A 17871-nucleotide genomic window follows, 5' to 3' on the forward strand; every position below is an offset into this window, starting at 1 on the left:
TAAACCAAGAGCAGGTATATTTTTATAACACTGCTCTGTGTTCCAGAAGGCTGAGCTAGTCCCACACAAAAAAAAAAAGTTTCAAACCTGTACAGAAAAATCTATTGTGCATAAACTGAAATTTTATTTATTTAAATCAAAATAATTTTTATTAATAAAATCTACATTTTAAAATGTTACTGACAAGTATCTGAGTGAGACTCATGATTGAGACATGTCCTTAAATGTTTCATTAGAAGAGTGGAAAAGACCTGCTTTGAAACATTTATTTTCCTTCCATCTGTAGTGTTTGTGGGTTCCCAGATATGCAAGCTTGACTCAACAAGACTTTCAAGGAAACTCCGGGGAGCTGCCAAACAGAGCAGGGAGCTGAAGTGCCAACCCTCAGCTGTCAGGTTTTGTACCTGTGTGACTGACAGGAGAAGGGAAGGCTGATCAGACCCAACACTCAGCAGTGGATGGATTTAATGGGAAAGGGACTCACTTCCAGACAGCCTGAGAATAAAAAGCAGGAACAGGAGCAGGACCAGAGCACAGATGTTGGGCTCAACATCTCTGTTGAGTCAGGAACAGAGTAGAGATCTGGGCTTTGCAGCTGGGCCAAAAATGCACAAAAGGAACGGAGCTGTTCAGATCACAGCTATGCCCACTGCTGACAAAAGCTTTCTGGACATTTTGAGGTTCATGAGCATGAAGCCCAGATGTCTTAAAAATTAGGTTCAGGTTAAAATAAAAACGGAGTCTTTCCCAAGCCCATTTTTTGAAGAACAGTTTGGAATAATCCTATCTGCTGGTTGGATCAGTAGTGTCCTAGTAAATAATGCTTCACTGAGACATTTGCTGAAGTGCCAGTGTCAGTTTTCTTCTTGTCCCAGCTTAACATCTTCAAATGAAGAGTCTCAGACACAAACTTGTCAAAAAACTACAATTTCAGAGGTCACAGTGCTATGCTGATAGTCACAAGAAGAAGTTCAAATAGGATTATATTTTGGATTCATAATCTAGAAAGAAATAGCTATACTGATACTCACTAAAAATCAAAGAAAACTTGGCCACTGAAACATTTTTGGTGGAGAGTAGCTTTGTAAAATTTTTTTATACCCTTGCAGGTGGTTTCAGTTCTCAAAAACAAGCTTCTGTCTTGTAATGGGAGGAAAATAAAGCCTAGCAGTTTATTTTATGTTTAATTGCAGAAATTCAACTGTCTCATCCTGTGTGCCACCTACATGGGAGTGTTTAATAGGCTTAGTCACTGCTCAGTGAAAATGACCTCTGAGACTCATGGTGGGAGTTTGAGAATGTTCAAACAAAAGCTGCTATCACCACACTCATAGACAACATCATGTACTTACTACTTCTTACATTGTAAAATTTAATATTTTTAATATTATTTATATATATAGAGAAGAAAACTATACAAAAGTATCAGTGCAATTATTCTGATGCTTATTTTTTTCTCTGTGTTACAAGACTATCTGGTTTCTCTAAGCAAATACAACATAAAAGGAATTCTCCCAGGCTTTTCACAGCCCTTTCTGTACTGGAACAAACAGCACATAAATGCCCCAAGCATTAGCTCAGGTACTCCACAAAACACACAGTTGAGTCCTAGGATACCTGGCTGGAGTGATTTCTTCATGCTCTCCTTTCAAGGCTAAATTAATGTTTAATATAATTTATAAAAGGAGATCTAATTTAAGGCACAAGTGCAGATTGTTCAGAATATTCAAATCTGGCTCCCTATGAAAAACAGGTGGGGGAAAAAATCTCATACAAGAAAACACCAAGGAAAATAATTTGAAGGAAGGCCACATGAGCAGAAATTATATAATTCTATTGTTTTTCTCTAAGCTGCAAAGAAGACATGCCGGGACTGGACACAGCCCTTTTCCTCAGGAGAAGGAAGACTGACAATCAGAGACACTGATAACCAAACACTCATTGCCGAGTTAGAAATTGCAGCCCCTGGTAGAAATCAGGGTTCTTTTTGACAAATTAATTACACTTAGAATTAGCAAGTTAAAACTAATAATTACTGAGAGATGGGAACTTATGCAAGAAGTAGTTCTGAGTATAAGAGACCTGACAAAATTGGTGAACAGTCACAAAAGAGAGCACAAACCCCAACAACGACATTTTACAGTTTTCCACAACAGAGTAATGATTCATTATGTGGAAATAAAGTGTACAGCAATCTTCTTTAAACATTTTACAGATATAACCCTGTTTTTTATTTCTTTCACAAGGTATCTCTAGATCCTGTTCTCAATTAAGTATGGCTGCTTCTTACTCAACCTTTTTTACAGCCTGATCTTTTACTCCAGACTCATGAGGCTTCTAAAGAATGTACCTTCTCTAGAGAATTCTGCTGGAGGTATTTTTAGGATAAATATGGCTCCAATGATTCTGGTCTAAGTTTAAAAAGCAACAGACAAGTTTCTGCAGAAACAGATGAAGTGAGATGCACCAGGGATAGTGTAGTACTATACAACTTGTTGTTGTGTAACATCCTACAGCTCACATGGAATCACTGAAAATCTGACTTAGGAAGCTTGAAATTTAATGCTTTAACTGTAGCAATGCAAACTTATAGCACCCTTCACATGTCATCATGTGGACTATTCTATGTTCACCAGTGTAAGACATTGTTACAGTTTGTAAGCTTTGCTAACTAATTTCATTGCATGCAAATAAATATGTGCAGTTGAGGTATAAGAGCTTTAATCAGTGCCTTAACCAGGCTTTATATGTACATATAACTATGTACATATCAATTCTCCAGGACAGAAAGCCATACTGTCAATAAGTTCTGCTGCTTTTAATTCAGTGTGCAGACATGATCTATGGGGAATGAAAGCAGATTCATATTCAGCTGGAGCTCAGCCATGCCTAATGATTTTGTCCCCAGGTAATTTTTCTGCCCTCCCCAAACAAAACGCTTCAGGCAGAATAGTGCTTTAGACCTAAATATTACACAAGCACAAGGCTTAAGCTTTGTCCCAGACAATTAGGTACATTCAAGGGGAAAAAAAAAAGGAAAAAATATCTTGTCCAAGGAACATCATCACCACTTGAAGCAAATAAAAGTGAAGTTTTTACATGTTTCTGTGGCTCCTTTAGTTCTCATCATCATCACCTTCTTCCTCTTCCATGGGCTCCCGCAGACCTTCGCTCTGACGGCTTTTCCCAGCCATTTCCAGCAAGGCCTGAGCCTGAGGATCCACATCCAGGATACTCTTCTTACCTTTTCTCTTCAAAACAAAATAAAATACAGTCAATTTAAAATGTCAACATCAGGCTACAGGGAAGGGACACACTCAGACGTCTGTAAGTGATGTGGTCTGCAAGCTTGGCACAACGGAGAAGATGTATTCCCAATCTCAAAATTCACAACTACATCAAATGATTTTTACTGCTGCACCTACATAAAATAGCCATAAACTTTTCCTAAGATGGCAGTGAGATATTTCAAGTTTATTCAGGTTATAAGGATCCAGGACATCCTGGTTAACCCCACCTCAGTCTGATGTGCTGATGTGAGGTTTTAAAGAGATCCAGTTACAATTCAACAATTTCTGTCAACAGTTCTGCTTCTACTTAAGAGCTATGTGTCCAGTCAGGGTACATTAATTTAGTATGACAAGAAGTAAAAATTGAAAAGAAATCATTTTTAAAACCCCACCAAACTGTACAGACTAAACAGACAGTTTAATGAGAGAATAAATTGCAGGGATAGAGGAGACTGGAGAGAGGGCTCCTACTCATTCCCAAAAATAAACCAAGTGCAGAAAGACTGGCATAAACCTATTCACACAAATTTATGGTAAAACAATAGTAAATTTAGTTACTGATAAAGAAAGATTTTGGGTCTCTTCTTGAACTACAGCTTAGACTTGAGAATTTCCAGTGCTTTTAGAAACTCTGGGTTTTACTGAGTCCCTCTAAGGAGGTTCCTCCTGGAGGATATTCCTCAATATCGAAAAGGCCTTTTGAAATTCAAAATACTGCTATTCTGACTCTATTACCTCATGGCTCCTGATGTTCTTTCTTGTTGGCAACCTCAATAATTCCACTAGAGTTTTGCTATTTGGTCCTATAAAACACATGGCATCACAGGGCCAGGTAAAGAAAATATTATTCAGTACAATCAAAGACAGTGTTTAAACAGAAAACTTCAACTGTGAGCTTTGCATTCACATCTTCTGTTCCAACCAGCACACAATTTCACAGATTCAATTCACAATTTCACCTACCCCTGCACTCTCAGGGGTGTCTCCCACTGCCCAAACTTCCAAGGCATCCAGTGTAAAATCCTCTTTGGCTGACAGCTGGGGGCTGTTGTAGGTGGTGCAGCGAGGTTTGGCTTTGCTGTGGCCCTTCCCGTAGTCACTGTCTATCCAGAGCCCAAAGTAGCCATGCTGTCCCCCCATACCCTGTGGAGAAAGCCAGCACATGAAACACATCCTGCACAGGGAAAACAGGCTGGGAAAGTTAGGAAACCTGAGAGTAAGCTGCTGTGGTCAGTATTTATGCCACACTTTAAAAAGGTAAGTTAAAAAAGGAGATACCCACATCTGCTATTTCTGAATACTAAAAGTTTACCTGAGTAATACGCCCTACCTCTGTGCTTCACAGAATACAAATATCTATGACTTGTGCCAGAAATTAAGCTCCTGGCTTTTGTTTATTGACTACTAAAAGTTCAATTTCAAAGAGAGTGGCAGTGCTCGGGTTTGCTGCCTCCTTTCCATTTAGGAACGTATCTAGAGAAACCAATAATGTCCAATTTGATGTTGTTCACTTTTTCTTGAGCAAATTAATTCCAGCCTGCTGCAATTCCCAAATTTATGGGCACATAATGCTCCAAAACTGTAAAGCATTTCACAAGTGGTGTGTTGTAGCTCTGTAGAAACTCCTCTGCATCTGGAGAGCTCATTTGTGAATTTGAGTAGGAGTAGCTCCTGCCACTGTCATCACACAGCAGCAGCAGCAGCTACTTGCAATGTCTGCACTCTCATCCTGCTGGGCTTTCTCCTCCGTAATTCCAAAAGCAGTTGCTGTGGCAGGGAGAGCAGCCAGTGGAAGAATCATCAGTTACACAGATCACTGTTTTGTGCTGCTTCAGGCATGCAAATTTCCTCAGAGAATAACAATTGAAATAAATTTGCTCTCAGAAAGAAAAAAAAAAAAAAAACAGAAAACACTTCCAAACATCAGCCACAAATACAAATTCTAATCATCATTTGTGAATACTCACAAGTCCATTTGGCATAGTCTGCTGGCCATGGTTTAAATACATGTAGTGCTCATTGTACCCTGTGTATGTGTACACAGCCAGAGTGGGGAAAACAGAAAACAGAAAGCATCTGTTGTCACCTGCAAATAGAGAAGCATCTCAGGTCAGACAAGAGATGAAGCAATAACTTGTCTACATATAGATTAGAAAAAATAATTTAAGATGAAATTCAAAGACAGCAGCTGCCATCTCAGAAAGCCAGTTCATCTCCCATCAAGATTTAGATCTACTTTTTATTTTAAGTGAACTCTGTGCAGTCACAAAAATCAATGCAATTACAGGCTGTGATCAAGGGCAGTCAGAAGCACCACTAGGACATTATGTCACTATGTCACCTACCAGACTGCATTATATCATCTAAAACTGGCCAGCTGACAGATCTGTACAAACTGAATGCAGACATCCCTGGTTCTGACTACACTGATAGATAAATCAGCTCAGTGTCAAAGATTTAGAGTAATTTTCACAATGCTCAGTTCAGGATTCAGAGGTACCTATGGTGTGCTTGCCCTGTAGACTTTGTATGTCTCTCTATAAGGGAAAAATACAAGTAAAGCGATGTGTAATCAAGTGTAAAATAATATATTACCAACTGTCTGAAGTGGTAGATTTCAAATACTCATTTAGAACATGAATTGAGTTTCTAATGTAGCCAGAGTGAGGATTCCCAGCAACACCAAATACCCATAGCCCATGTTTTTTTCTTCACATATCCATCACAAACATTCTTTCCAAAGAGTTCTTCAAAAACCCTCTCTTCTCCCTCAAAATTTTAAGGGAACAAGAAGTTTAGCTTGTCCAAAGAATCCTCTGGCTGCTGGATTTTAGAAGGGGAACAAAGACAGTGTACAAACGGCAAGAGGAGGCTCAGGTGTTCCTGATGGAGGACTGCCATCCTGTGGACAAATTATTCAGACACTAATTCATCATCTGTGCTCTACTTCATTCATTTTCATTTAATTTTCAACCTAAGCAGCTACACGGCTTGATAGATTTCCCTGAAAACTCCTTCTGTGGTCAGTAAGTCCTGCAATTTTAAAAGTCCTATCAAATAACAAGCTATAAAGATTAATCAGCAACATGCCTGACTGCCATGCTAAGAATAACTTTGCATGTGTTTTATATTATTTTTAAAGTAGTGTTATTTTTTGCCACAGAGCAATTCACTTAGAAGTGTAGGAAACACTTTTTGTCATTAAAGGGCCAGTGCCCATTAAAGGGACAGGATTCTTGTACCTGTACAAAAACCAGGGAAATTACCAAAGATAGTAAAGCAAGAAAATGAGTTTTACCTTGAAATTGTGGCTTCACCTCCCAGGAGTGAGATGCAAACCCACCAAAGAGGAAACCATCCAAGTCCCTTATGATCACTAGGCAAGGCCCTTTGTTCACTATGTGGGCACACAGCTGTGAGAAGCTTTCCCCGTGGAGCCTGGAGGAAAATAAAAGCTGCCACTTGTGCTGCATCTCTGCAGGCAGGTGGGAGTTGATGTAGATGATGGCTGGGATGTCAAAGAGACTGACAACTCCTCTTCCTTTGATGCCTTTGCAGTGAGGAACCAGGTTGAGGATGTCGTTGGTTTGGTCTGGGAGGGAATGCAGGACGTGGAGGCCTTGCCTGATGACAACACTGAGGAAAACTGAGATCTGGGGAACTCGGTACACCCAATCCTCAATCACACTTTGGTCAAAATTTGCCTCCAGCAGCTGAGAACCCACAGGTTTTGTCCCATCTAAAGAATAAGACATGAAGGGACAAGTAAGTCTCCCCATATGGAAAGTAATCAGGTGATTTTTAAGTGTAAACATAAACATTATTGTAATGTACAGAAAACCACATATGAGAGGAGCCTGGAACAGTAAAGTGTCAACTACATTAAACAAATGCAACCATAGAACTGAGAAACCTCTACCTGTGGCATGCTTTGCCTGGCTGGGCTGTCATGATTTAGAAACACAGACTTCAAGTTACAACTCATGAAGTGTTCTTTACAAGACAGCAAAATCTGTTATTACAACAGTGAAAAGATACATCTATGCTTTATAAAAGGACATCGTCAAAAATGCATGAGAAATTTTATTTAAATAAATATTATTTAGATGCCCATTCCTATCATTTGCAAGTTAGGTATTTGTAAAATAGACATGCTCCATGACAAACTAAGACTTCAGATCAAATCTCACCCCAATTTAGGGGAGAAAGATGGTAAGGTTAAATAAATAAAATTCCAATGTCATTTTCTAAGCTCTAGGTTTGAAATTTTGGTCTTGCCCTTAAAATTCAAAGATGAGACATAAAGAGAGAAATTCTCATGAGATCACTGATTACACAAGCTCTGGGATAAGCTGAATCAGGGCTGCTTACCTGGAAGCTTCAATTCCGAGAGCAGCTCAGAAGCCAAAGCTTTGACACCACTTGAAGAATCCCTCGTGTTCTCCAAACTCCAACCTTTCAGCTCCTTCCTGTAGCTCAGTACATGGACTACAGATGTGATCAGATCCTCTGTGAACTTAAAAGATTAAAACATCACCATTTTGGTATTTCTTAAGTGAAATTTCCAAGAGTTTCAAAGGACTGTCTGAAGATAAAGTCAAGCAGTAGTGACGCTGTAATCCCAAAGCCAGAAACATCTCTTGCCATGACAAGTCAGGAACTACAGAAATGCTATTTCAGTGTCATAGGCCGAGAAAAGGATCCTTTTTCAAGACATTTCATACATGTCACTTCACAAAGCACCTCCATAAAATAGGGAATGAAAGAGGGAAGGAAAGGTCAAGTTTTGCAGTGTAGGAGCTGCTAGTGAATTACTGTTCTGTGACATCTCAAAAGCTACACAGATGATCCTGCAACTAAAGCTCTAGAAAGCATTTTTCTCAGTTCCCTGAAGCACCAGCCACATCACAGCCCTTGCTGGCTCTTAACTATAGCCCTGCTCTCTTACGGTCCCTCCCAACACACTTTAACTGCTTGTTTACCTCTCGGATTTGTTTGCCCTTCAGAGGCCCTCCGGTCTTGTCGATCATTCTCATTATTATGCTAATCTTCTCATCTGCATTCCCTTTCAAGAGATTTGACATAAAAATTACAAACTGCTCCTTAGCAATCTGTTCACTGAGCCCGGACGATTTGCCAGGCAGGTCAATGCTTTTCATTCCATTGTACAAACGAGCCGTCATTGGCTGTGGCAGGGGCTCCCGGGTGTGTGCCTGCAGTGAGAGAAACAGCAAAGAGCAAGTTTTACAAATGAAGAATAACTCATGTGTTCCAGTTTATCTGTGCTGACATGCAGTATGTAGTATCAGAAATAAATTTTTGTCAGAGAACTGCTAAAAATCTCTATTTTTATAGCGATTTTTTTTTAGTGATTTAGGTTGGTACTGTTTTTCAAGAAGCACCACGGGCTTCAGAAAAATCAACACTGTAAAGTCTTAATAGGATATTAGCAAAGGGCTTCTGGGTGATAACTCTGGTGCAAAGGTTTACAGCTCTGCCAGCAAAACATTCAAAATTGTGTTTTAATTCTGCTTTCAACAGTGCAGCTCACTTCAAAACAAAGTGGAGTGTTTTCAATATCTCAGTTTTGGCCTCAAGGTAGTGTTTAACCCCACATGCATGTGCAGAAACAATCCTGGAAAATTTCCCCCTGCATAGCAGCTAATTGAAGCACAGATCACCTGATTTTTAAAAAGCATCCCTGGTGTTAAGAGAGTCAAAATCAGCACTTACTCATCTGGATTGCATGCTTGGCCCTTTTGAGTTGAAATCTAGCTGTAATATATCATCACTTATCACAGCTCTGTGGGAAAGATCTGACTCTGGATTCAACTTTCAGAGCGTTCAAGTTAATTACACAGTTTAAAAATAAATCATCTCGAGTACATGACAGAGGAGGACGTGATTACCCCGTGTCCTCACTGTGCACAGAGGTGTGCTGAAGACCTGATTTGACTCTTCCACACAGGGTGTAGCTCAGTGGGGACTATGCTGAAATCAGTGGAGCCCCACGTGCCTAAAAGCCCAACTGCAGCTCCACTCAGGGGAGCTGCTATTGCTGATTCCACTCTTGGGAAGCCACCTGGGCTGCTCCTATTTGCTGTAAATGGCTGTTGCTGGGCATGAGAGATCCAACATCCTGAGCTCTGTGCTGCTTGCACTGACGTCAGTGCTACAGCTCCCATTGATTCCAGCAGCAGCAGGAAGAGCAGCCACAGCCTTTCCCATCAGAGTGCTCCACAGCGAGGGAGGGATGCTCACAGGGGGTACAGCTGTCTTTGAGAGGCTTTCTGAAAATCCTGAAGTGGGAGAGGCAGCAGGGGACACAACTAAAACATTATACTCCACACTGCTGAATTCTTTTTACTTCACACTGCTGAATTACCTACTCCCTACCTAATCCCACCACTTCACTGGGATGTTTCATTTTTAGCTATTTCAAAGAGAGGGCCTAGGGTGCAAAAAAATAGGTGTGTAAAAAAGGAATCCTTAATAACCATCTAACTCACACCTCTGACAGCTTAGAACTCCTGTTTTAAAAAGGCTTCATGAAATTATCAAGAGGTTCCTGCTCCACTTGTTTCCCAAGATATGCAGTGCTGTCCTAGCCCAGATGCTTGGGGCCTCACCAGTGGTACCAGATTATTGTTGGATCAAATCTGTCACATCTCAGTCCAGGTCATGAGCATTGTCACCTACAAGGCAGAAATACCACTGCCATTCTCCTTGCACCTACAGGAAGTCTTCCAAAAGATTTTAATTTAAGCTGGTAAACAAAAAGGCAGGAAGGGAAAAGGCAAATGTTCATCAAAAATCACACTGATCTGGGGTAAACCTAGAAAAAACTTCTGCCAGGTCCCAAACAATTAACTGGCACCAAGGACGATGGATGAACTAGTGCTGAAAAACCAGGCAGCAGGAACATCATTTCCAAACTTGGTGTTCCAAAAACTGGTGACAGCTCACAAACAGCCAGGCTGCAGGAAGGCTGAAGCTGGTCTGTATGCACAGGCATTGCTGAACACCTTAAAATAACCTGCTGCTTTCAATGAGTTTTAATTTGACTCCATTATCTCTGTAATATATATCAAACTGCACTTTACCACTACATTCATTTGGCCATTTAGTTCCTGACTAGCTGAAGTTATTAAGGATCCCAATGACTCATTTTTCTCTTTTCTTGATTAGAAAATGAATGCAAAGTTAATCAGAATCATCATGCATGTTAATTAGCTAAAACAGCAAGCCATGGCTTAATCAAGTCAAATTTAATTCTCTCCTTTTAGTACAAGTGAAGAGATTAGAGACACTGATATGTCAAGGGAGACAGGCACAACCAAATAAAAACTGACTTTGTGACAGCTTCTCAAGACAATCTCTAAATGATCCCACACCATAGACTCCAGAGGTAAAAATATTCTTCCCATTTTTCAGGTCTCTGTGAAAATATTTCCATACACCCTAACTTACTTCAAAATTAGGAAAGCTGAAAATTGATCCAAAAGTGCAATTTAAGAGATAACCACAAACCTGAAAGTCACTACTTTGGTTAAACTGCAAGAAAAAGTCAAATAACCATCTTGCCCCAAAATATGAAAAATTAAATTGAGATTAGCAATTTAAAACCACCACATCTTTATAGTTTATTTCTGGAACTCTGTTCAATGCATTCCACCCAGATATATCATGAATAACAGACTGTCTTGCCTGTAGTGCTGCCAGAGTCACAGTTTTCTTTGCAGCTTTGGCATTTTTTGCTCCAGATGAGCCACTGGATCCTGATAAGGTATCGAAGAGTCCATCAATGTCAGACTGCTCCTCAGGAAGAAATCTGGAAAGGTGATTCTGATAGGCATTGCTTTCAGCATTCCCCATCTTTTCAACCTGAAGCAAAGAGAAAAAAAAAATCAAAAGAAACATTAAACACAGAAAGATATCGCAAGGGCCACAAAAGACACATCAAACAGACTAACAGCAGTGCAAGCTTTACAAGAAGAGCAAATTAGTAATCTTACAGGAAATTATTAAAAGTACTGTTTAGTCTCTGTATTCACCAAGGCTTAATGAACCTGGAGAATATCTGTGAATAGTAACTGTGCTTTAAAAGCTGACAGTCTGACAGCTCTTGGCTGAAACTACCCTGGCCACCAATGCCAACCTCAGTCAAGCCTCTATCAAATGGAAAAACCAATATGATCTAACAGGAAAATTAGTTTTACACAAAGTGACCGTGAGTTTGACAGCTGGAACACATCCTTAATATGAAGGGAAAAGCCTGATAATGGATTAGTTATGACAGATTATGCTGCACCTTTCTGGTGCATTAATAGACTGAACCTAAGTTTGCCAATATGATGTGGCACTAAAACATCATCACTGCAAAGTCTCTGAAAAATCACACGAGAGGGGGTTTTTTCATGGACACACTATAAAAATAATTTGAAACAAAGGGACAAAAACATTTAGGAACACAACTCAAGACCCATTAAAACACACAGATTTATACAAAACCAATCAATCAATCATTGGGAGTTGGTACCCACAGAACTAAAGCTGGCAGTGGGGGGTTGGTCTGGGGTTTGTCTGTTTTACACTTTGAGTAGTTTAACTATTTCTATCAATGTCCCAAGATTCACCTGCATTACAGATTAATTTTTAGTGCTGTCTGGGCCATCCAGACAGATTAATTTTTAGAGTTGTCTGGGCCATGTGCTCTGCCCTTCTGGAGCAGCACAGCACAGACCGAACACGCCTGAAACCCCAAATCCCACCATGACCCCAGTGACAGCCACCACTGCCAACAGCCTTCCCACATGTCTGGGGAAGACACAAACCTGGGGTGACAAAATGAAAAATATCAGATATGGAACAAAAACATCATTTTGCAGGGATTTTTCCTGCAAATTCCCTGTCCTTCCTGACACTTCTCTTTTGTAGGCGAGCCCATCGCGCAACCCAACAGCGCCTCTCTTGAGCCCAATGCAGAATTTCTGTCCTTAACTTTGTTTACCGTAGACAAAAGGCCGGGTTGTGGCTGCTTCACCGTCAGGCCTAAATCCTTGCTTGCCTGAGGAAGAAACACGGAAAGGTGAATGGAAACCACTGTAACCTAGAAGACAGACCGTGGAGACGTTGTTAATTTAAACAGAGAACCGCTGGAGAACCGGGGTCCATCAAAGCTTTATTTCAAAGAATAATATTCAACAATAAACCCTGAAAGGTTTACTTCAAGGAATAATATTCAACAATACACCTTGAAAGGTTCATTTCAAGCCCAGCTCGGCAGCAGCTCCCCGGCCCATCCCGTCATGAGGCGGAGGCTGGGGCGAGCCCCCGCCCGCCCCTCGCTTACCGGCAGGGCGGGCCGGCCCCGATGGGCCCGGGCTGCGGCACCGGCCCTCGGTAACCCCGATGGGCCCCGGGCTGCGGCACCGGCCCTCGGTAACCCCCGATGGCCCCGGGCTGCGGCACCGGCCCTCGGTAGCCCCGATGGGCCCCGGGCTGCGGCACCGGCCCTCGGTAACCCCCGATGGCCCCGGGCTGCGGCACCGGCCCTCGGTAACCCCGATGGCCCCGGGCTGCGGCACCGGCCCTCGGTAGCCCCGATGGCCCCGCGCTGTGACAGCGGCCCCGGCCCGGCCGGCGCCATGCGCGCACGGCCGGGGCGGAGCGCGGGGCCGGCCCTCGGCCACGGGGAGGGACGGGCGGAGCGAGGCAAGCAAGGAAGGGATGGAGGGAGTGGAGGAAGGCGTGGAGGAAGGTAGGGGAAGCGAGGAGCGGCGGTGTTGTCCCCGCGGTGCGGAGGGGACAGGCGGGCGGTGCCGCAGCGGAGGCGGTGAGGAGGAGCTCCGGGCGGCAGGAGAGCGCGGCCAGCCGCCTCCATCACGGCTTCCTCAGCCTCCAGGGGACCCTTCCCTCTAAGGGAAGGCTTCTCCCTGAGGAAACCCTCCTTTTTGACCGGACCCTTCCATCCTTTTTGGGGGAAACCTCCACCTTGAGGAAAGGCTCCACTTTGAGGGGACCATTTTCCCTAGAGAGATTTTCCTTTAGGGAACCGCCCTCCCTGAGGAAACCCTATTTTTCCAGGAAAACCTCCCTGAGGAAACCCTGCTTTTCCAGGAAAACCTCCCTGAGGAAACCCTGCTTTTCCAGGAAAGCCTTCTCCTTGAGGAGACCCTGCTTTTCCAGGAGCCCTCTTCCCTGAGCAGACCCTGCTTTTCCAGGAAAACCTCTTCCCTGAGGAGACCCTGTTTTTCCAGAAACCCTCCTCCTTGAGAGACCTTTCTTCCTGAGGCATCCCTTTTCCCTGAAGAGACCCTGCTTTTCCAGAGCATCCCTTTTCCCTGAGGAGACCGTTTCCAGGAGCGCTTTTCTTGAGGACACCCTGCGTTTCCAGAAACCCTCCTTGAGGAGACCTTTCTTCCTGAGGCATCCCTTTTCCCTGAGGAAACTTTGCTTTTCCAGAAATCCTCCCTTCTTCCTGAGGCATCCCTTTTCCCTCAGCCTTCCTGGCCCTAAAACGCGTTTTAAAAACAGTAAAAATTCAGAGTTGTAGCTGGGGCACAGCAACGAGCCTTCGCAGTTCCTGTCAGGAGTGAGGTGCTCTGTGCTGAGGTGTTTTAAAAAGCTTCAACAAAAAGTATCCTGGGAAGGTCCCAGAAAGGTCTGCGGGAGAAGGTGCTGCTGGCCCTGATCTGTGCTGGAAACAGCCTTTGGGAAGGGAAAAGCTGGGTGTGCCTGTGTGTAGTAAATACACACACACGCTCAGGCTCTGGTGAATTTCAATGGCAGTGAGGAGTGGAGGGAAAGCACAACAATTTCTCAATGAATAGGTTCCATTTCTGTCTCCTCCTGACTGGAAAAAGCAGGCTGCTGTGAGCTTGAGAGGTAAAAACGCTGTACATGGGCTAAGGGACAAATGCAAGGTCACAGGGACTGGCCATGCCTTCAGTCAGACATGTGAAGACTTGGTAGAAAAATTATAACCTCAGTGGTTGCAAAAGTCTGGTCCTACAGTTCACTTTTTTATTTTTTTTTTTCCAGGCAAATTTTCATCCCATTTGCATTATTCTCCTTGTTCTTTCAGCTCCAGGGTTTGGTTCCTGCAACATACCAAGGCGTTCACATTCAGAGCAGTAACACCATTTTTGCCCATGCTTTGTGTGACTCTGGTTGATTTTCTTGCAGCCTGAGCTCAGTGTGAAGCCTCCTTCTTCCAGATGGGGGGAGATGGGCAAATTCACATAAATCTGGTGTTGTGAGTGTTCCTGCAACAAGGTACCATGGAACAGGTTAACAGCTTTGGCATTTAACTTCGAATGATAGTCTGATCAGTGTTTTCAACAGAAAGCAGAAATGTACAAAATAAGATAATTTAGGGGAAAAAAATAGTTTCCCAGAGAAGTTACTAATGTCCCATTCCTGGAAATTTTCAAGATCAGGTTGGATTAGGCTCAGGGCATCCTGGGCTAGTGGAAGGTGTCCTTGCCCATGTCAGGGGTTGGAATGAGATGAGCTTTAAAGTCCTTTCCAATATAACCCAATGTGTGATTCTGTCTGTATTAACCATAGCAGAGCCTCACTGCTCTTTTTCAAGAATGAGTAAAAATCTTGATAAAGTTAAACCACACTTTTGAATTGTGGGGTATTTTTTTGTAACCTTCATGGGTTCAAAATTTCATAAAATCCTGATGAATAGTCTTCCTGTTGCTGGCTCAGACGTAGAAACAGATTGACCAGAATTCCAGGGTGGATGCTGTTTCAGCTTCTCTTTGATCACCACGAGAGGCACAGGACTTACCCAGCTTCTGTCAGCAGCGTCAGGACATAGCAAGTAAAAATGAAGGAATTAATGGCATGTTCATATGATGTGAATATAACCTGGGCTAGTGGATGGTGTCCCTGCCCGTAGCAGGGTCGAGATGACCATTTTAAAACAGCTCGAAACAGCCCAGGATTCAATGACATTCCTCTGGAAACTGCTGGAGATGTCTTTGCCCACACGATGGCATCGCATGTTTAGGAAGTTCCTCACGCTGCGGGCTTCAGCACCGCTCCGAGCAGTTTTGGATTCCCCCGTTTACACACCGCGTGTTAGAAGTAAAACCTGGTGTAATAAATTAGTTCATCCCTTTCCTAACAACTCTACGTAAAGACTGTGAGGGTAAAACTCGGTTCTTGGTGGAAATCACTCCTTCCAGGTCCTGGAAAAATTCCAGTGTGTTTGTTTCCCATCAGTGTTAATGAACTTCCAACTGATGCCCAAGGAGAAGAGTGAAACATGCATAATGAGAAAAACTTTTTTTCATTCAAGTTAACTTTTTCTTCTTTAATTTATTTTTAAAGGTTAGTGTTTCTGTGGATATATTGCTTCACATGCAATTGGATTTTTACATTTGTTTGTTTTATTGTTTGTGTTTCATTTTTTATCTATTTCTGTAGGACCTCTTTTCAGTCTGGAAATACAATATTTGAGATTCTAGGCTTACTGACCTTGCACTAAGACTGACAACCAGCCAGCTAATTCTGATTGACCAGTATCATCTTCACAAAGAAATTATTATTTCAATACCCTTTTTCTCCAGCTACTGAGCTCAGAATCAGTCAAAAGCTGCTGAAAGCTACTGGCCTGGCTTAGCTCAAATTTATCCTCTCAAGCCTTGGCCGTTTGTGACAGAGCTGACTGTGAGCTGTGGGTTTGTTTGCCCTGCCATCAATCTAACCCGAGCTTCCTGCTGCTCCTGGATGGAGTTTTGTCACTTGCCTGTGACATTAGGCTGTAAACTGCAGGGTAACCAGCTCTTACAGCCACAAGATACTCACACTAAATCGCACAGATTATGCTCCCGCTGCGAGGGAATTTCCAGGTCAGAGGCTAACCACCCTTTCAACTGGTTTTTTTGCACCGAGAGTGTAAAAAGTCAAGCTGGAAACCTGGTGCATAAGGGCAGCAGTTCGCAGCTCTCCTTTAATGAGTCGTCACTTCCTCTTGTGTATTTTCAGCTACTCAGCAGAGCTGGTGAAGTGTCTCGACTGCTTTGCTTCTGCCAGTCAGAAAGAGAGAATACACTAAGATGCCTTTTAAGGACATTCTTAGAGAATGTCTGAATATACTGGTGTTAGAAAAAAAAAAAAAAGGAAACATACAAAAAGGTTCTATAAACAATTGTGACTAATTTTGTGAACTGGTGTTAGACATGTGTTTAATTGCAGAGTGAAAAAACCAAAACCACAAAACTTTCTTTAAAAGACTATATACTTTTGACTTTAATAAAATGGAGTAGATTTGGTTTTATTAGTTTGCCAAGACCACAGAAAATTTAGATGACCTTAGTTCCAGGTAATCCTCATTTCATCTCGAGTCTCTCAGTTCAGGTAAGTCTTCTTTAGTTAAAATAAATTATCTCAAGATAACAAAATAGAATATAAATGATGAGCTAAGCAGCTGTGCGTTTACACACACACAGAATCACAGAATAACGCAGTTGGAAGAGACCTCTAAGATCATCAAGTCCAACCTATGCCCTAACACCTCAACTAGGCTATAGCACCAAGTGCCAAGTCCAGTCTTTTTTTAAACATATCCAGAGATGGTGATTCCACCACCTCCCTAGGAAGACAATTCCAGTATTTTATTATTCTTTCAGTGAAAATTTTTTTCCTGATATCCAACCTAAACCTTCCCTGACGTAGCTGAGGCTGTGTCCTCTTGTTCTGCCAGTTGCTGCCCGGTGTTTATATCAAGCACATCTGGTTTACCTCAGTTATCTTTTAGTTTCTTTAAAATTATTTTTTTCTCCTCTCTTGAGTTGGAACAGAGAAATTTTGCACCTCATTAGTCTTGTATACATATGTTAAAGTTGTTACTCTCTGCTGTCAGTGACTCAGAATCGTTCTGATTCACCTTTGATATGATTCATACCTCAAACTGAGTTCTCACTGAAGGCCAGCTGAGAAAGGGACCCTGCTGTGCCAAGGACTGTGCAGACAGAGACAGGATTTCTGCTCCAGAGAGCTTATAATTAGCTGCATTCACACATGCAATGAACAGACTCCAGCCTGCTCAGCCACAGGCATCTGAATACTCCAAAAATGGTGATATCACACCAGAGACACTTTTCAGCAGGGTATTTTGGGGGTATGTTCACCTCCTGGGAAAGGGAGATTGGGCCTAGAGGTCAAAATAAGCCGTTCAGTTCCGAGCCTCTTGCAGCCTGGAGTGTAGATAAGCTCTGCTGTTATGTCACGTGGAGGAGACACAGCTGATGCTTTTCACTTCCCAAATATTTTACTCAACATTTCAGTTACATTATTCTGCAGAACTCTGGCCTTTGCAAAAGAGGTTACATTGGAGTTAAAAGAGTTAAATTCTAAAAAACCCCTTCCATGTTTTAGGGTCTGAGCACAAAAGTCATTTCAACTCTTTTAATGCCATTAGGCTCAGTGTTTCCTGTCTTGATGGGCACATGAAGTTTCACAAGCCATCTGCCGGTGAAATCCTGCAATAATGTTACTTGATGAAATTAGTGGGAGGCCCAGCCCCACTGATCATCTGTAGGGTGACCTCATCACAAAATTTCTT

The 17871-nt window shown here is 42.4% G+C and overlaps 1 protein-coding gene and 1 long non-coding RNA gene across 3 annotated transcripts in view; one reads left to right on the plus strand and one right to left on the minus strand.

The window, feature by feature from the left end:
• Nucleotides 1-104: 104 nt before the first annotated feature.
• MEAK7 (MTOR associated protein MEAK7) lies at nucleotides 105-12802 on the minus strand. Of its 2 annotated transcripts, none has more exons than XM_021541243.3 (9): nucleotides 12643-12802; nucleotides 12301-12357; nucleotides 10998-11174; nucleotides 8273-8503; nucleotides 7662-7806; nucleotides 6589-7029; nucleotides 5258-5376; nucleotides 4254-4433; nucleotides 105-3251 (listed from the first exon to the last, which is right to left on the minus strand). In XM_021541243.3, exons 3-9 carry the CDS (start codon nucleotides 11163-11165, stop codon nucleotides 3117-3119), a joined length of 1419 nt encoding a protein of 472 aa, XP_021396918.1. In that variant the 5' UTR covers nucleotides 11166-11174; nucleotides 12301-12357; nucleotides 12643-12802; the 3' UTR covers nucleotides 105-3116. The 2 variants fall into 2 exon arrangements, with proteins under 2 accessions (XP_021396918.1, XP_021396919.1); XM_021541244.3 differs by having other exon boundaries at nucleotides 12301-12399.
• The window catches only part of LOC110476365 (uncharacterized), a 19029-nt gene continuing 13927 nt past the window's right edge, over nucleotides 12770-17871 (plus strand). The window contains exon 1 of the long non-coding RNA XR_002466402.3: nucleotides 12770-13050. This is a non-coding gene — a long non-coding RNA (uncharacterized LOC110476365). The remainder of the gene's footprint in view (nucleotides 13051-17871) is intronic.

Source organism: Lonchura striata, chromosome 13 (assembly GCF_046129695.1).
Source record: "Lonchura striata isolate bLonStr1 chromosome 13, bLonStr1.mat, whole genome shotgun sequence".
NCBI lineage: Eukaryota > Metazoa > Chordata > Aves > Passeriformes > Estrildidae > Lonchura > Lonchura striata.